The following is a 19067-nucleotide window of genomic DNA, read 5'->3' on the forward strand; positions in this document are numbered from 1 at the left end:
CCACATTCTCTTCTGGCCACAGGAAGCACTGAACTCCAGTACCAATAAAATATTTTAAGTTGTAAAAATAATCTTTTGCCAGATGTGATGGTACAGTATTTGGGAGGCAGAGGCAGGTGGAGCTCTGTGAGTTCGAGGCCAGCCTGATCTACAGAACAAGTTCCAGGACAGCCAGGGCTATTGCACGGAGAAAGCCTGTCTCAAACAAACAAACAAACAGAGCCGGGCGGTGGTGGCGCACGCCTTTAATCCCAGCACTCGGGAGGAGAGCCAGGCGGATCTCTGTGAGTTCGAGGCCAGCCTGGGCTACCAAGTGAGCTCCAGGAAAGGCGCAAAGCTACACAGAGAAACCCTGTCTCGAAAAACCAAAAACAAACAAACAAAATCAGCTATCTTCATTATAGCACCATCCATCATTCAGATCCTCCATGAACTTTCTGGGCACACTTCAGACACTTTCCTCCACGTCTCTCTAAGTTCCTCTGACCGCCCAACTCAGACAGTTTCGCAAGTGTTCCACACAGTCCAAGGGCTCCAATCAACACACGTCGGGCTGCCGTGCAGTTTGTAGCCCACTTAGACTAAGAGTCATCACCCGGCACTTAGCTCTGTCTTCAGAACCTAACAGTCTGTGCAAGGGCTCTAAACCGAGGGGTTAAACTATGTCGAAGCCCCAAGTGTATGTTGGTGGACCTTTTGTTTTGTTTAACCCTTGAAACAATTCTCCAGGGCAGGTGTCTCCTTAACTTTACAGAAGACACCGATGGAGGCAGAGAGTGACTTACAGGGTCTAATTCCGGGTTCTCGGAGACTTTAGGGATGGGAGCTGGCACCAGAGAAATCGGACGCCTTGCCCTCGTTGTAGGCCCCTGGGACTTGCTGAATCACTTCGCCCCACCTGTCGCTGCCAGTCTTTGGGAAGGAGGAACACAGGAGGGCAGAGAAGAGTGAGCTGAAGACGGCAGAGGCAGAGGGGTCGGTAGGCTGGCCCATGGCTGAGGCCTCCACCCCAAAACTGGGGGAAGAAGCAGAAGCCACCCCTTGCCCCGGTGTCCTGCAGCTGGAAGAGCTCCTGAGGGCCGGGAGAGCCTCTTGTAGCCGCGTAGACGAAGTCTGGCCCAACCTTTTCATAGGAGATGCGTGAGTGGCTGCTGACAGGGTCCCAGGAGTAAGTCAAGGAGAAGCAATCCTTGAACTCTTTCCCAGAGGAGGTGGCAGAGAGGGAACAAGGAGAACTAGCTGCTGCTAGCCAGCCCCAAGGCCAGGAATTTTCTCCCGACTCCTAAACGCCAGGAGCGATTCGATGACCAGATTCTAACAGCAGGGGGAGCTTGAGCGTTTTGGTTTTGTTTCTTGGGAAAGTCTGAGGGAGTTCCTGACCGGAAGATCCCTGGGGTCTTCAGGCACATCTTAGACAACTGGCCAGTCTGGGAAGCAATAATGTTTGAAACATGAAATGGTGTAGACACAGAGCATAGGCTCTGGGCCCAGCTTGCCTCCTGTGGACACTGAGTGGGTGGAGAAGCCTGGCCTAGGATGAATCAAGAAAGGTGTCACTTCTAAATACTTGTAGATTACAGGTATGACGTGGTGACCAAGTGACTCTAGATGATGAATATGAATGAGTAAGAAGACAGGTGGCAATAAGGGAGGAGCAGCTAGTCGTCAGGGCTGAAGCAATCTCTTCCTGCCCGTGGTGGGGGCAGGCTGCCTGAGACAGCAAAAGGGATTTAAACATACCCCCTCACACCGCCAACTCTACCAAGAGAAAGCTCTGGGGCTGAGACAAAAAGCTGCAGACCCAGCTCACTATAGATGAGTTCTAGCTCCCTTTCTACCCTTATAGCTTTACCCTCCCCAAATCAGGCATCAAACAAAGCTTCCTTCCCGACCCAGAGGCTCAGCCTGCATCCAGGCCCCTTTCTGCCCTTCCCAGGGCCACGGCAAATAACCGCTTTGAGCTGTGGAAGTTGGGAATTACCCATGTGCTGAACGCCGCCCACGGGGGACTCTACTGTCAGGGAGGCCCTGACTACTACGGCAGCGGTGTGAGCTACCTGGGGGTACCAGCCCACGACCTCCCTGATTTCAACATCAGCACCTACTTCTCCTCAGCAGCCGACTTCATCCACCGTGCCCTCAACACACCTGGGGGTAGGACTTGGGGCCCAGTCCATTTTCCATTCTGCTCACTTGTGGGGCGGAGATCCAATTTCCCCTCAATTCTCAGCATCCTCCCATCCCTAGTTTTTTGTCTTGTCCCCCCCCCCTTTCTCTCTCCCTCCCCCGGAGCTGAGGACCGAACCCAGGGCCTAGCACTTGCTAGGCAAGCGCTCTACCACTGAGCTAAATCCCCAACCCCTTGTTGTTGTTTTAACAATATTCTGCTCTAGGCTTTAGCATCTTATCTAATGGCATTGCTTCACAGGTGGAGAAAGTTAGCCAGGCAGTGGTGGTGCACGCCTTTAAGCCCAGTGCTTGGGAGGCAGGTGGGTCTCTGAGAGTTCGAGGCCAGCCTGGTCTACAGATTGAGTTCCAGGGCAACACAGAGTAACCCTGTCTGGAAAAAACAAAAATAAACAAACACAGATGGAGAAAGTGAGGCCAAATAGCAAGGCTGTAATGAATTAGGAGCAGCCACATTTCTGTTTGTTTGTTTTAGCAGAGTTCTGGAGACTTTTTGTTTTGTATCAAGGAAGAATGTCCTTTTATGGATCTGGCTCTAGATGTGGGTCTGACAGCCCCCTCACAGGACCATCCCTTTTCTTGGGTTTGCACACAAAACACAAGCAGGCCACGTGAGAACAGCAAAGGACTGTAGCAGTCAGGGTGACAGATGTGGCAGCCAGAAATGAAGTGGCCCGGCACAGCTGGGGACAACCTACCGGCTGCATTCCTGGCAGCCGCTTTCTCCACAGTTCTTACTCCACAACAGGCAGCCCTGGGAGAGTGCTACATGGTACCCAGAATTCTGCCCCAAGGTACTCCCAGATGAACAAAACAAAACACCCAGGATACAACAGGCCTTGAGAGGCTGGAGCCCTTACTATGTGTTCATCTTGGGAAACAGCCATGCCCCTTTGCTCGGTGACCCCGGGCAAGCCAGGCTCTGGGTTTCCACTTCCTCATTTTTTGTGTGTGATGAGGGATCTGGTAAGGTTCATGGTGCTTTGTAATAGCTAGAGCACTTTGACGACCTTTTTTTCCTCATCTGCTCATCCACCACCACCTAGTCATTATTCAGCCTGTGTCAGGGAAAGAACGAAACTCTGGGAAGCCAGACGTAAGTCAGCCAAGGCTCCTGCTATTGGAGAACCTGCTAATCAAACAGGGATGTCCTCTGAGCGTTGCTGATAAGAGAGTGATACAAACATCCAATCCAGAGGACTGTGGTGTCGGAGATTTCCTGACTACGGCAGTTTCTCGAAGTCACATGCAGAAAGGACAAAGTGCCTGGTGATTCAAGGGATACCTTGAGTGGTGAGGAAAGCTGATGGAGGAAGCCACGTCTGAGATGTGATTTGATGGATGAGTAAAGGCTAGTCAGACCAAGATCAGAGGAAAGGTCAGAGGCCATGACAGCTCCAAGCAGAACTCAAAGTCTGCCTGTGTTCGTAGAGCTGAGTTTTGAAATGGGTTCTGATTGAGGTGAGGTGCATGGTCAGGATGGCTGGTTCTCAGGGGCTTTTGTTTTGTTTTGTTTTCTTTTCCCGAGACAGGCCTGGAACTAGCTCTATAGAGCAGGCTGGCTTCTAACTCAAAGATCGGCCTGCCTCTGCCTTCTAAATGCAGGGATTAAAGGCATGTGCCACCACCACCTGGCCTCAAAGGCTTTGTAAGTCATGTTGAGGGTTTGGACTGTAGTTCTAGACAGATGTCAGTGTACTCATTTGAAAGATCAGGAAACCGAGGCCCATCAAGACTTACACAGGGTCCCATAACACACCCAGCACAGGTTGGGGAATGGGATTTGGGTTTGGGCCCTACCCCTTGGGTGGGCTGGCTGTGGGGAAGGCGTCCATCCCCTGCACGTCTTCTTCAGCTAAGGTGCTAGTGCACTGCGTGGTAGGCGTGAGCCGCTCTGCCACACTGGTCCTGGCCTACCTCATGCTGCACCAGCAGCTGTCCCTGAAGCAGGCGGTCCTCGTGGTGAAGGAGCGCCGATGGATCTTCCCCAATCGTGGCTTCCTCCGCCAGCTCTGCCAGCTGGACCAGCAACTGCGGGGGGCAGGCCAGAGCTAAGGAGCCAGGTAAGGAAGGGCAGGGCGCAAGGCTGAGTGCGGCTGGCAGTGAGAAATCGCCTGAGAGCCTGGAGAGGGAGCCTGAGGAGAAGCTGGTTGGCAGGGCTGCCTGTGGCTGGCAGTGAGGACTCACACACTCTCTTTCTCGAGCTGCTGGGCTCACCTTGCCTATCCAGGGCCCCATCTGGATTCTTTAGCTCTCCAGAGAGCAGAGAAAGGTGGAAGGTGGCTGGCTCAGGGGGCAAAAGCACTTGCCACACATGCGCGAGCGAGGACTTGAGTTGGAGTCTCCAGAACCTACCTGAGGCTGAACCTAGTCGTGTGTGGTGAGATAGGAGACAGAGACAAGAATCCCTGGGAGTTACTGGACCTGGCATATTAAAAAAACAACCAAACAAAAAACCCAAGACACCCTATTTCAAATAAGGTAGTTGGCAAGGAATCAATGATTGAATGAATGTGTCCTCTGACTTCCACACACACTGTGATATTCAAATATTCAAAAAGAAGTGGAGAGAGAGAGAGAGAGAATAAAAGAAAGATGAAGAAGGAAAGTCTAGGCTTAGACGCCTTATGTGCAGTAGGTAAGGCCTTCCTACCTGCTTTTGGGTGCTGCCCAGCCTCTCCTAAGAGCCTGTAGGACTTAGCAAATTCCCAGCAGAGCCAGCCTGGGCCATCACACACTTCCTCTGAAATGCACTGGTGTTAGTAACCAAGACATGTGTTTCCTGTGTAGACAGCAAGTTCACTGCCTCTTTCCCCTCTAGCCAGGAAGGAGAAACATGGCAGAGCCGCAGATTTTGCCCAGTTGCTTCACTTCCTTAGCCTGGAGTCTCAGACACCCTGGCCTCTGACCTCAACATCTTACCCATCAGACAGCTGGTCTGGGGGAAGTTGGCTGAGCAGGGCTGCACCATTGCCCAATGTGTGGACATGACATCTACAAAAGTGTCTGTGTCGTGAGAGCCTCCAGAGATTTGCAGTACACCGGCTGTGCAAGGGTACCCAGCAACCCCAGGGCTGAGGTCCCGAGGGGAGAGGGCCGTGCAGAGAGGCCATCTCTCTCCATTAGCCATGGGTGTCAAACCTGCCCTCATCCTCTCTCCTGGTACCTACCATCCAACTGGTCTTGCACACAGAACTCAGGGGTGAAGACATGTCCCAGCCAGCCTGGGCCTTTGTTTACCTGTAACGTGAAGGTTCTCTCTCCTCCAGAGCCAGTCCTTACTCTCGGCCACCAGGCTCTTCCAGCTTGCTACTCTGGCCCTGGCCCTGATGGCAACCTTAGCCCAAGTGGATACCCAGAAGATGGAAAAGCCCCGGCGTGGGGCTCACTCAGGAACTCACTGCTTCATCAGCCCCCTCCAGCGTTCCACACACCCTCCCAGCCACCACCGCCGCCATCTCCAGTCTCCACAGGTGCGAGTGGGCTGTTTGTCAGTCAGGCTCTGAGGTTCCATGACAGGGTTCCCCCAGTTCCCTGATGGGGCCAGGGAAGGTGATCCTTAATGTTCTCCCCAGCTCTCCTTGAGTCTCAAGGACCACAGCAGTGGTTGAGTCTTAGCTCCTGGGAGTTCAGTGGATGTAAGGCTGAGGGAGGGAGGGAGGGAGGGAGGGAGGGAGGGAGGGAGGGAGGGAGAAAGAGAGAGAGAATATCTGGTAGGTCTTACAGTATGGGTGTATGGCTAGAGCATTTGGATTAAAAGGAGAGATTTTTCATCTCAGATCCAGTGGGCTCTCACTAGGCATACCCCTGGGGATCCCTGTCTCTGAGGGAGGGAGAAGGCAGTGGAGGGGGGAGCTGATCCTAGTTAAAGCCTCTGACCGCACAAACTTGCTCTGTAGTCCTCTTACACTTTTGTCTGTCTGTGCTACCTCGAGTGAATGTATCTGCCAGATCTTAATCCTGAGCTTAGTCACCCCCAAATAGAGGCTCCTAGGCCTGTGTGCTGGTGGGTGGCATGCCACCAGTGTGCATGTGCCTCGGGTCACTCTCATCTCTGTCCTCCAGCATAGATCCCTGCAGCTCTTACCTTCTGCCCTTGTTCTGAGTAACCTTTGAAAGCCAAGGGAGTTTGGGGGTGTTGTCTGTCTGTCTGTCTGTTTTGGACAATGCTGGCATGGAACTCAGGGCTTCAAGCCTACTAGACAAGTACTTTCCCACTGAGCGACACCTCCCAGCCCCAAAGGGAGGTAGGTTTTTGTTTTTTGTTTTGTGTGCATTTTGCTTTGTTTTGTTTTGTTTTAGACAGGGTCTCACTCTGTAGTCCTGGCTGGCCTGGAACTCACTATGTAGGCCAGGCTGGCCTTGAACTCACAGAGATCTGCCTGCCACTGCCTCTGCCTCCTGAGTGCTGGGATTAAAGGCGTGCACCACCACCGCCTGGCTCTAAAGGGAATTTTTACGATGGTTTGCTTGATTTTTCCTTCTCCCCGCCCAGCTACCCAAATACACTCACGCCACACACCACAGGCAAATTCCCGTGAGCTTCCCGTATGCCTAACATTAAGAGAAAGTCCCTGGCTGAGCCTGGTGCTAGCCATGCCTTGGGACCAATGGACAAGTGGTAAGGGGAGCCCGAGGGAGAGGACAGCATGCTTTATAATTAAACTCAAATCAAAAAATAGAAACAGCATCAAGTGTGCAGAGCCAGGCGGCTGGAAGTCGGCAGTACACACTGTCTGTCGGAGAAGACTACGGCCTGGGCAGGACCTCCCTACAGGTGGGTGAGTGGCCCTGATTCAGGGGCCCCTGGGAACGCTGGGTAGAGGTGTCCAGAGCACCTCTGCCTATGTTATGGGTGTTGGGCAACCGTGAGGATTGGGTTGGGAGAGTCCAAACAGGTCAGAGGGAGAGGCACAGAACTCTGCCTCTCACCACTATATGACCCTGGGCCTCCTGCTTTATCACTCCGGGCCTCAGTTTTGTCATCAGAAAAGTGGGGATGTTGATACTGCCTGCCTCATGAGAGCACTATGTGGACTCAGTGGGAAGAGGTGAGTACTGGGCTCTGTCTGGTCTGTCATGTGCTTCCTTGAACTGTGACTATAAGCAAGAAACAGAGATGCAGGTGAAACCTCCGCAGACTGGAACTCCAGCCTCTCCAGGGCACTGCTGAATCCTGAAAGGATGAGAGTGATTACAGCGATATAAATAATGGGATGCCCCATTTACGGGGCATCTGCCATGATGCAGGGACTCTAGGAGGCATCTATCATTTATGACGTCATGGGAGTCACCCAGCAGCCCCTAGTGAAGATCCAGGCTCAGAGACTCTCACTCAGGCTCACCTCCCTCCAGGGGTGCAAGGATGCACGCCGGGCAGAGACCACCACAGGTTCACCCTTGGCACCTGCCTGCCATGGTCCCCAAGGTCCCTTTCCCAGTCTCCTCGATGCTCTGCTCTGAGAACTCCACCCCTACCTGGCCCATGCTTCCCTAGGGAAGAGGGGAGGCAATGAGGGGGCAGCCAGGAGACCAGGAGGAATGTGTCCTGGGGTCACAGTTAAAGAGGTAGGCAGTAAACAGCTGTCCTGTCCCCCTGGGGCCTGAGCAAGGCCTGAGGCTGCTGGCCTGTGGGGTAGTATTCTAGAAGGCTGTGGTTCCTGGGAGAATGTGGGAGACCGGCAACAGAGAGCAAGTGTGTACCCCTGTAAACAGCTGCCACAGAGGCAGCTGCTTGTCTGAAACCACAGGGAAGAAGAGGCCAGGTATCCCAGGGAGCACCCTGAGGGGTATCATGAGTGTGAAGGGAGCAGGCTTGTTCCTACAGGACGTTCAGCCATGTCTCATTCTGACATGGCTGAGGAAAAGTCCAAGTCATTGTCAAGCAGGGCCCTCCATAGACCAAGGGGCAGCAGGAATCAAAGGAACTGTGTCCCTGGGCCGCCTTTGGTCGGGGGAGGGGGCAGTGTCTAAGGTTTATAGAATGGATGACTGAGTGAGTGGCCTGGCTTTGACCAATAGGTGGCAGGAACCCTCAGTGGACCTGAGCAGGTAACTGCGCTACATATATCCTGAGCACCAGAAGCAAGGCCCTAAGTAGGACTTGATCAGGAGGACCTAAGTCCACAAAAAACCTTTCCCACAGATCTAGGTGAGACCTGGAAGGCTAAAAACTGCCCCTAAATCCTTGACACAGTTCTGGGGCACAGTTGTGCGGCCTGGCAGCCACTGGCCACCAGAGGGCAGCCTTACCCCACACCAAATTTAGCAGGCCTGTGAGGGGCCTAGGGTTTCCCCAAACCCCTGTCTGGTTCCACTCAGAGCTGGAGCATTCTGCCGGGAGGCTCCAGGCCAGAGTGGCTGTTGGACTCCTCTGGACTCAGGGGTCCCCTCCAACTCAACGTCCCTTGGTCCGGTGTTACTTCTGCAGTCACGCCTGTCGTTTGCAGCCCGCAGAATAGCAGAGAAGCTACAGAAGTCAGGCAACCCAGCCATCTTTACTATGAGGAACTCAGGTCGGAGACAGGAATGAAAACTCACTTAGGCCACAGAATGTACCCTGGCCAAGTTTTAAGGGGAGTCTGTTGTCTAGGTACCTCTTCAGCTGGTCCCCCATCTTCAGGAGGGTTAGAAGGACAAGTGTGTTCAATACCAGAGGCACTGGGGGGGGGGGCGGGGGGCGCTGCTTCAGTCCAAGCAGCCTAGGTCTGCTCTCACCCCCACCCCCACCCCCACTGGCTCAAATGCGTGGACCTGGAATTCTAGGCGCTTCACAGCATTTGTGTTCTGGACGGAATCTGCCTCAGCACCGTTCCACTCACACGCAGAGTCCTGCCCCTGTACCCAGTCCCCCATTCCTGACCCCAGACCATGCCCTAGGTAGGTGGCAGGCCGCTCAGCCTGCCCTGAGAGGTCGCAGTGGGGGATGAAGGATAAAGCCCGGTCCTCAGTTCCTCCCGGCTCACCATCCACCCGCTGGGTGAGCTTGGCCAAGCCAGTGGCCTCCTGGGTGCCTGTTTCTTTTTCTAGTCTTGGTACGGCCTGCCAGAGGGAAAAGATGCTCTACCCAGTCTGTACCTTCTCTAGTTACTCCTTGAAGGGACCAGGGGCAGTTGGCCAAGATAGGTCCCCCTTCCCGCTACGGCACCAGGCCAGGGTTCTGGTGCCTCTGACACCCCAGCTCTGCAGGGTCCCGGAGGATGGCCTGAGCCAGCTGACTCCAGACACAGCCCACCCCATCCGGGTGAGGCCTGCACAGCTGCACTGGCCTCAGTCACGGGGGTAAGGAGGAAAAGCCTGGGGCCTATAAGCAGATGTGTGGCTCAGCCCTGACAGGCTGGTGACTACCCCCTGGCAACTGGAAGGTGTGGGGAAGGAATGGAAGTCTCTCAGAAATAGACATCTACCCCAGGCATTTGTCTTTAGATGTCGCTGAATTGACACCCCAAGCTCCAGGGTCCCTCCGTGGAGAACAAAGGACATACCACAAGGGGAGACATCCTGTATATGAGAGGCCCCAGCTCACCTGGTGTGAAAAGGCCGATCAGTGACAGTTTGTAGCTGGGCTCTGACCCTGGACAGTGCTCTGACCTCAAGCACCTCAAAGTGAGGGTTTGAGGGAGCAGACCTAGAAACAACGCGGGCGGGGGCTGGAGATGAGCTGCCCGGGTTTGAACGGACATCCTGGGTACTTTTTGAAAGCTTCAGCCAACTGGGGTTTCCAGTGACTTAAGGGGTAGGGTCTGTACTGGTTTGTCCTCCAGAGATCCCCAAGGCCCCCAAGGCCAAAGCTTCTAACATCCACAGCCTCAGGAAAGGTCTGCTTAGCGCCATGGCATTGACAAGGGATTCTAGTTCTCCTTGTTCCCAGGGAAAAGGTTCTAGGTTCTAGCCTCATTCAGCATAGCTGAGGCTGGCCCCACAGCACCCCAGGGGTTCCTGGTACTGCATCGCAGGCCTCCCTGTCCACTGGACCCGTCCTCGGGGAGCCTGCTCCAACTGCTGTCATATCCACTCTGTTCCAGGATGGACTCAATGCAGAAGCAGGACCTCCGGAGGCCAAAGATACACGGGGCGGTCCAGGTGCCCCCCTACCAGCCACCCACGCTAGCCTCACTGCAGCGATTGCTGTGGGTCCGCCGGACCGCCACAATGACCCACATCAATGAGGTCTGGCCCAACCTCTTCTTGGGAGATGCGTAAGTAAGACCCACGGAGGAGCTGGGGGTGGCACAAAGATGTCAGTGGCAGGACCAGCTTCCTCCAGCTATCACCCCCTGCCTCTCACCATAGCCTGTACTTGCCTGTCTTCTTATGTTTATTATGGAAACAGGACACAGGATACAAAACACACACCAACCGTTTCATCGTCCAGAAGTAGAGAATTACCTCTGCGAGTTCCCCTTCTCGGTGGATAACCACGCTTTAAGCGACAATTTTTTATTTTTATTTTTTTAACACAAGGTGTCAAGTACCCCAGGTTGGCTTGGACTCCTATGTACCTGAGGATACCTTGAGTTTTTGACCCTCCAGCCTCCATCTCTAAAGCACTGGGATTACAAGTGTACATCACTACACCTGCTTCAGGCTGGAGATCAAACCCTAGGCAACCACCATACAAACTGAGCTATGTGCCTAGCTTGCCTAAAATAAGTGTCATCATCATCATTATCACTGACCTGGAATCTCACTGTGTAGCCCTGGCTCTTCTGGAACTCACTAGGTAGACTAGGCTGGCCTCGAACTCACAAAGATCCTCCTGCCTCTTCCTTTTGAGTGCTGGGATTAAGGCACATGCTACCAGGTCTGTCTCATTAGTTTGTTTGTTGTTTGTTTTGGTTTTTCATGACAGGGTTTCTCTGTGAAACAGTCCTGGCTGTCCTGGAACTTACTCTATAGACCAGGCTGGCCTCGAAATCACAGAGATCTGCCTGCCTCTGTCTCCCAAGTGCTGGGATTCAAGGTGTGCGTCACCACTGCCTGGCTGTCATTATTTTTTAATTGATGTATATTTATTGATATACTGATGGGTTTGGCAGAGATTTTTCAAGTTCTCATGTATTTGATCTTACTCACCTCCCTATGCTCCCCCCACCATTTTTGTTTTTGAGACAGGATCTCACTACAGCCCTGGCTAACCTGGAATTGTCTAGGTAGACCAGGCTGGCCTGGAACTCACAGAGATCCGCCAGCCTCTGCCTCCCGAGTGCTGGGATTCAAGGCGTGTGCCACCACACTTGGCTTACATCTGACTTTTATGTGGGTACTAGGGATTTGAACTCAGGTCCTCACACTTGTAGGGCAAACAGCCCATATTGTGTGTATTTTATGGACAGCATCATTTGGTTAAAATTGTGTGACACAATGTTATTCTGTATAGCTGCAGTTATTATTATATAATATTCCACTGTGACTATGCCATAAATTCTTTATTTGTTCTGATCCACTTTTAACTCCTGCAGTGATCCTAGGAGCGTTTAGTACAGGTGTCCTGGAAAAAACATGAGTTTTCCAAGGTTTCTATGAGCGAAAAAGAGAGAGTGAGAGAGAAACTGTTATTTTCCCCTAAGAGTTTTCTTAAATTTTAGAAAATATAGACTTATATAGAAAGAATTTAGAATTTCCCTTTGTATTTAGAATTAATTGGGCTGGAGAGATGACTCAACAATTGAGACCACTGGCTGTTCTTCCAGAGGTCCTGGGTTCAATTCCCAGCACCCACATGGTGGCTCACAACTGTTGTCCCATGGGATCCGATACCCTCTTCTTTTTTTTTTTTTTTTTTTTTTTTTTTTGGTTTTTCGAGACAGGGTTTCTCTGTGTAGCTTTGCGCCTTTCCTGGAGCTCACTTGGTAGCCCAGGCTGGCCTCGAACTCACAGAGATCCGCCTGGCTCTGCCTCCCGAGTGCTGGGATTAAAGGCGTGCGCCACCACGCCCGGCCTCCGATACCCTCTTCTGATGTGCAGACGTACATACAGACAAAACACTCATATACATACATAAATCAATCTTTAGAATTAAAGCATGGATTAATATTTAATTAACAATATTCCTCTTTCCCCGGAGATAAAGATCCTTGCAGACTTTTAAAAACACATATGTGCTTTTTCACAGTTCTATTTTGGGTAAAAATGCCATCACTTTGTAATACCGTTTTGAGATAGGCTTTACATAGAAAGCTTTTTAAATGAATCCTACTACATATTTAAAAATTCCTATAACATTCTGTTTTATATCCTGTATTTTCACAGGTTCTTGAAAAAACATAAATATCTTCCCTTGTTTACCTGCATTTACCACATTGTAGTGACTCATGGTATTTCATAATTTAGACACACAGGAATTTGCTTCACCCGAGGGGTGTGTTCCCCATCCCCCAGTGGATATCTAAGACTAAAGACAGTGTCAAATGCTCATAATATATGCTGGCTTTTTTCCTACTAATCCATACCTTTGTAAAGTTTAATTTGTAAATTAGATTAAGAAAGTAACACTAATAATAACAAACAGTAATTATTATATTAAGTAAGGGATAATTAAACACAGGCCTGTGATACCATGACACTCAATCTGAGACTCAAACTGAGACAGCTACTAGACAATTAATGGTTAAAATAGCATATGCAGTGTGGATACACTGGCCCAAAGGGTAACGCTAGTCCTTGTTCTAGCTTCTTACTTCCTGTTATTATAATGAAACATTGACCAAAACTAGCTTGGGGAGGAAAGAGCTTATTTGGATCACAGTTACAGCTGACCATCAGTAGACGACAAGGCAGGAGCTGGAAGCAGAAACCATGGAGGAACACTACCTACTGACCTGCTTCCTCTGGCTTGCTTAACTACCTTTCTTATATAGCCCAGTTCCACCTGCTAGGGATGGCACCGCCCACAGTGGGCTTCGTCCTCCTACATCAATTAGCAATTAAAAATGCCCCAGAGACATGTCCACAGGCCAGTCATGGTGGCAGTTCCTCATTTGTATGAGGTTTCCTTTACACAGATCTGTAAAGTTGACAACTACTGCTAACTGTGACAGCCTTGGGCACAACAAAGCAGGACAGTGCAAAACTTAACATCTGTTAATTATTCACTGATAGAATTTTTAAAAGTGTTTTAAGCCATAGTTGACTGTGGGCAAATGAAACTGTGAAAAGTAAAACCACAGATAAAGAGGATTACTGTACCATACTTCATAACCTATTAAGTCAAATAAGTTCTCAGCCAGGCAGTGGTGGCGCACACCTTTAATCCCAGTACTAGGGAGGCAGAGGCAAGAGGATCTCTGTTGGTTCGAGGCCAGCCTGGTCTACAAAAAGAGTTCCAGGCCAGTCAGAGCTACAAACAGAAATCCTGTCTCAAAAAACCAAAAAAAAGAAGAAGAAGGAGGAGGAAGAGGAGGAGGAGGAGGAGGAGGAGAAGAAGAAGAAGAAGAAGAAGAAGAAGAAGAAGAAAAAGTCCTCTTCCCTAATGCTTCAGTTTTAAATATCACTAAATTTAGCTTATATAATATCTGTTGGCACATTTTGAATTCTTCCTTTTGATCTGTTCCTAGAATAAAGTGTTTGCACAAAGTATACACACATCTCTAAAGCTTTCAACACATGCAACTAAATGTCCGTCCAGGAAGTTTCCTGGGATGAAAAGGTCCAGAGCAATGGTTCTCAACCTGTGGGGCCACGACCCCTTTAGGGGTTGAACGACCCTGTCACAGGGGTTGCATATAAGATAATAATCTGCATTATCAGATATTTACATTACGATTCCTAACAGTAGCAAAATCACAGTTCCAAAGTAGCAATGGAATGATGTTATGGTTGGGGGTCAGCAAGGACATGAGCTGTATAAAGGGTCGCAGGGTTAGGAAGGTTGAGAACCACTGTTCTAGAGGGAACCACTGCTCATCAGGGAAGTTCACTGCTCAGCCTCTACCCTAGGAGGAGAGCAGTGGGATGGCGGTTAAGCTCTGACCCTGTGAGATCCACCTCCACGCCCTAACTTCCCACATGCGTTTTCCTCAGATACGCAGCCCGAGACAAGAGCCGGCTGATCCAACTGGGCATCACTCATGTTGTGAATGTCGCTGCAGGCAAGTTTCAGGTGGACACAGGTGCCAAGTTTTACCGTGGAACACCTCTGGAGTACTATGGCATTGAGGCCGACGACAATCCCTTCTTTGACCTCAGTGTCTACTTTTTGCCTGTTGCTCGATACATCAGAGAAGCCCTCAATACTCCCCGAAGTGAGCTGCTGGGGAAGGGACCGGGCAGGCTGGGGTCAGGGTGGGATGAGGCGCTGTGCATTTCTCCAGTAGCCCACGATGGGTAGGGAGTCCACGGCACCAACCCCATCAGGGACCCTCCCACTCTAGGGAGCAGATGGCTAGTATCATTTGATGAGTAGATCGCAGAAACCAACGATTTCAGATGTAACTGAAATTCAGCGTGGGGGCTGGAGAGATGGTTCAGTTGGTAAAGTGTTTGCTGTGCAAGATGAAGATCTGTGTTCGGTCCCTGGAATCTACATGGAAAAAGCAGGCATGGTAATGTGTGCTTGCTATTGGCAGCGTTAGGGAGATACACACACACACACACACACACACACACACGCTCCATTATCGTCACTAGTATAACCATACCCTTTAGAAAGAGGCCAGCCCACTAGGCAGAAACCACAAGACCGAGCAAAGACTCAGAGAGGAATCACAGGCAGCTGAAAGGCTCCATGAGCAGCAGAGAGAACAGGGTCGAGAGAGAAGAAGAGGGTATTTATTCCCTGTGGTGTAAATCCAAGGGACTTCAGAAGTGTGGGGATCCTCTCCTAGAGCTGCAGTGGCTACCCGAGGAAGCCCCTCTGGACCCGAAGGGGCCCAGCTGCCCATCTTAGCCCCTACGCTAAATTGCTGCTGACCTTGAGCCTCTGGGGCCCCACCTGACAATGAGGGCAGTGTCGGTTTTCCAGGGTGTTGAGACAGGTGGACAGAAGGGATGGCCGGGGCTGTCCCTTCTTCCCGAAGGTGAGGTGGGCGCAGGCGGCCAACGCTAGGTTTGGTCTTCCTACAGGCCGCGTGCTGGTCCACTGCGCCATGGGGGTAAGCCGTTCTGCCACAGTTGTCCTGGCCTTCCTCATGATCTGCGAGAACATGACCCTGGTAGACGCTATCCAGACGGTGCAGACCCACAGAGATATCTGCCCCAACTCAGGCTTTCTCCGGCAGCTCCAGGTTCTGGACAACAGGCTGAGGCGGGAATCAGGGCAACTCTGACTTTAGGGAGCGCCCGAAGCCCTGACCCCTCCATCCAGCGTAGCCCCGCCTGACCTGCCTGGCCTTGGGGATGGCAGTCTCAGCCGTTTCCAGAGACCCTGAGATGTCACCAGCAAGTCAGGGCTCCGCGGAGGCAGAGGCAGGGCAGGCTGGGTGTCATCCTTCAGCAAGTGGAGTCCCTTGACCCAATATAAAAATTCTTTATGCACAAGAAAATTCAGTCTGTCTCTATAATAAAAAGTTCATCATAATGAAGATGCTTGTGAGACGATGGTTTTATTGTCACGACGGCCACAAGCCTGGGGATGACTTGCCGGCACTGACTCAGCAGCCGGGATGGGAAAGGAGCCTGAGGATCTGACAAGGCCCAAAGAGGAGAGAGCGCAGGTAGGGATCAGTGGGTGATAACGTTCTGGGTTCAAGAGGAGGTTTGGGGCAGCGCTGAGGACCGACAACTTCTTCCTCGTCCCGTCCCTTTTATACCCTTGCCCAAAGCTAAGGTTGTTCCAAGTGTCACATCCTCTCCGGGCCACAGTCAAAATTCACTTCTAGGGGCCAGCCAGATGGCTCACCAAGTAAAAGATTTCGTGGCACCAGCCCCAACGACCTGAGTTCACAATTCCACCTTATAAGGGTGGAGAGCAAGAATGTAGACCTTAGACTACATTCATGCTCTGGCACATATGCACACCCTAACACATCATGTCTACACACAATAATAGTAAATAAAATAAAGTTTATTTTCAAATAAAGCAAATGAAGGTCTAGTGAGGAGACAGGACAGAAAGTTCCCCTCGGGTTCCTCCCTGGTGAACTGCAGAGCCCAGGCCTGGTTTTGAGGGTGAATTGATTGGTTTTCCCCTTCCTCTCTGGATGCTCCCATTTACCCTCTGTCCTCTGACTGACCCTAGAATGTGAAGGCTTCTCCAGGTTCTGTCCTCTTGCCTCCCTGATGTTCCTACTCTTCTGGGTGAGCCTCAGCCCCCACAGCCTCAGGGAACGTCTCCAGGCTAAAGACCCAGACAGAGATGGCCTAGTTCTCCCTCCTGTGCTCACAGCCTTTGCATCCCACTAGCCACCTCCATTTGTATATTATACTTGAACTTCAGATTCAGCGGAACTTTTCCTCCATCATCCCGTACTGCCTCCCCACCCTCTCTTCTTGCTGGTTCCCTATATTTTTAGCAGAGTTTCCCAACCATTGTTGCCATGCCCGTGACAGGCAGTTTTATTAATTTTCTCACCACTGTGCAAAATACCCAAGAGAAGTCACTTAAAGGAAGACATCATTATTATGGGGCACGGTTTCTGAGGGAAGTCATGGTAGCTCCGTCTGGGGCAGCAGTAGTGTGAGGCTGCTCACACTGTATGACAAGGAGTCAGAGAACTCAGTGTGGTGGTTTGAAGGAGAATGGCCCACATAGGGTCATATGTTTGAAGGCTTGGTCCCCATTTAGTGGAACTGTTTGGGAAGGATTAGAAGGTGTGGCCTTGTTGGAAGACATGTGTCACTGGGGATGGGTTTTCAAAAGCCCAAATCAGGCCCAGGCTTAGTCTCTTTCTCTCTGCCTCCTGCCTGAAGATCAGGTTGTAAAACTCTCAGCTACTGTTCTAGCACATGCCTGTCTGCTTCCTGCCCTGATGACCATGGAAAAACCCTCTAAAACCATAAGCAAGCAAGCCTCAAGTTAAATGCTTTCTTTTATAAGAACTGCCTTGGTCATGGTGTCTTTTCACAGCAACAGCAGCGACTACATCATCAGGCTAGATGCAGAGATCTCTTGCTGGAATCAGAAGAAGGTAGAGCAGATGCCTGTCACCCATAACCTGTCTCCATGTCCCAAAGGTTCAAAAACCTCCCCAGACAGGACCACCAGCTGGGGACCACACATTCAAACAGATGAGCCTGGATGGGATATTTCAGACTCAAACCATAAGAGCTGTCATCCTTCAGGTGTGGCTCTGTGGGTCCATGGGGCATCAGCTGTGGGTTCATATCACGTTACCTGGCCTGTAACAAGGGCCATGAAAGAGACTGGATCCTGACATGTCTTGGGACTGGATGGCCTCTCTGCCCCAGCTGCACGGGCATGCAATGTCTCCCATCCAGCTCACCTGACACCCTCCCGCCACATATATAACTCATAAGGCCCCTTGAATTCTTCAGAGTCCCCAACAAGACTGCAAAGCCAGCTCTGACTTCTTCTGGGGGGCTTAAGGAACATTTCCCTTCTCTTCTCTATTCCTGGAGGGTGAGTGCTTCTCCTCTGTGCAAATAAGAAAAGGTATCCTGTCCAAGCGAACCACATTTATGGACAGAAGCACTCCTGAGCAATCAGCTGCATGAAAGAGAATGTATCCCTTCCTCCTAAGTGGACAGTGTCCTAAGTCAGGGTACCTGGCAGGATGAAGCTGACCTGGACTGGACCTTAGCTTCCCTTGATTTCATTTGCGGTTCAGAACCTACATAAAAGTGTTCTGGCTTGGTAGGTATGCATTCACACTCCCATTTTATAGACGAGCAAACTGAGGCTCTGAGGAAGACATCAGAATGGGACATGGGTTCAGGCTTTAGGACAAGTGCTGCCAGCTGACTTCTGTCACATCTCTGGGACACTAGGTCCCAGTTCGAGTGTACAGGAGGCTTTATATCCTAGCTGGAAAATGGCAGAAAGCTCATGCTGTTGTGCCCCGCTTCATCCCAGAATCTAGACCAGACCATACATGGATGCTCCAACTCCGGGGAGAAACGGCTGTTTCCAGTTCAACCCAGAGTTGGTGGGGCCTGGAATTATCCAGATCAAACCCAGTCCTAGGCAGCAACCCAACCTACTTACCCTCAATGCCCAGAGGTTCGTCTCCCGATGGACAACTCAGCCCTTGTTGCTATTTCTTGCTCATACACTGTCAGCAACACCCAAAATAGTGGCTCCAGAGGCCAGTCCCAGTCGTCCTGGCCTGTGCATGTGGGCAGGCTGCCCCTGCTGCCTAGGCTGGGTTGTCTAGAGGCTGGGACAGAACCTTCTCTTTGGCCTGGAGCTCAGGTTTCAGCAGGGCACATTCTTGGGATTCTGTAGACAGAGTTCAGAATCTGGGGCTGCAGTGGGAAAAGGGAAGGAAGCCATAAGGACCCAGGTGGCGGAGAAGGCAACCATTTCCCAGTCCCCCAATGAAACAGGCTGGCCTGGGGAAGGAAAAAGAAGCTGATTGAAGTTTGTCAGGTGAATATAACCATGTGACTACACCTCAGCCAATGAGACAGAGTGGAAGTATTGCATAGAACTCCAGAGAAGTCTCTTTCAAAGGAAATGATGTGTTAGCCAGGCATGACTGTGCACGCCTTTAAACCCAGCACTTGGGAGGCAGAGGCAGGCGGATCTCTGTGAGTTTAAGACCAGCCTGGTCTACAGAGTGAGTTCCAGGCCAGCCAGGCACACATAGTGAGATCCTATCTTAAAAAAAAAAAAGAATGGTATGGGGTGGGGAGACGGCTCGGTGGGTAAAGTACTTGTTGGGAAGGCCTGAGAAGTAGAGTTGATGTCCCCAGCACCCACATAAAAGCCAGGGATGGGGGCCACATCTGTAACCACAGCACAGGAGCGTCAGAGACAGGCA

General features: G+C 51.2%; 2 protein-coding genes across 8 annotated transcripts; both read left to right on the top strand.

Annotated features, from left to right (window-relative positions):
* Positions 1-696: 696 nt before the first annotated feature.
* On the top strand, positions 697-2510 carry LOC114700219 (dual specificity protein phosphatase 13). Its single transcript, XM_028879783.2, has 2 exons — positions 697-1140; positions 1937-2510. The coding sequence occupies exons 1-2, from the start codon at positions 992-994 to the stop codon at positions 2343-2345; spliced, it is 558 nt and encodes a 185-aa protein (XP_028735616.2). The 5' UTR covers positions 697-991; the 3' UTR covers positions 2346-2510.
* Positions 2081-15707, top strand: LOC114700218 (dual specificity protein phosphatase 13). 7 transcript variants are annotated; one of them, XM_037208611.1, is made up of 6 exons: positions 2081-2154; positions 5457-5660; positions 6870-6964; positions 10212-10385; positions 14209-14429; positions 15250-15707. In XM_037208611.1, exons 2-6 carry the CDS (start codon positions 5517-5519, stop codon positions 15450-15452), a joined length of 837 nt encoding a protein of 278 aa, XP_037064506.1. In that variant the 5' UTR covers positions 2081-2154; positions 5457-5516; the 3' UTR covers positions 15453-15707. The 7 variants fall into 7 exon arrangements, with proteins under 7 accessions (XP_037064506.1, XP_028735615.2, XP_037064510.1 ...); XM_028879782.2 differs by lacking the exon at positions 2081-2154 and adding an exon at positions 4075-4250; XM_037208615.1 differs by lacking the exons at positions 2081-2154; positions 6870-6964 and having other exon boundaries at positions 5605-5660.
* Positions 15708-19067: the final 3360 nt, after the last annotated feature.

This window comes from Peromyscus leucopus, chromosome 9 (assembly GCF_004664715.2).
Source record: "Peromyscus leucopus breed LL Stock chromosome 9, UCI_PerLeu_2.1, whole genome shotgun sequence".
NCBI lineage: Eukaryota > Metazoa > Chordata > Mammalia > Rodentia > Cricetidae > Peromyscus > Peromyscus leucopus.

Bases quoted from the DNA above. Each gene is read 5' to 3' on its own strand.
- LOC114700218 (XM_028879782.2), top strand. From the start codon at position 4,164: ATGGATCTTCCCCAATCGTGGCTTCCTCCGCCAGCTCTGCCAGCTGGA. The intron at 6,965-10,211 runs GTGGGTGAGTGG...ACTCTGTTCCAG, and splicing joins TGGGCAGGACCTCCCTACAG to GATGGACTCAATGCAGAAGC. The intron at 14,430-15,249 runs GTGAGCTGCTGG...GTCTTCCTACAG, and splicing joins AGCCCTCAATACTCCCCGAA to GCCGCGTGCTGGTCCACTGC.
- LOC114700219 (XM_028879783.2), top strand. From the start codon at position 992: ATGGCTGAGGCCTCCACCCCAAAACTGGGGGAAGAAGCAGAAGCCACC. The intron at 1,141-1,936 runs GTGAGTGGCTGC...TGCCCTTCCCAG, and splicing joins AACCTTTTCATAGGAGATGC to GGCCACGGCAAATAACCGCT.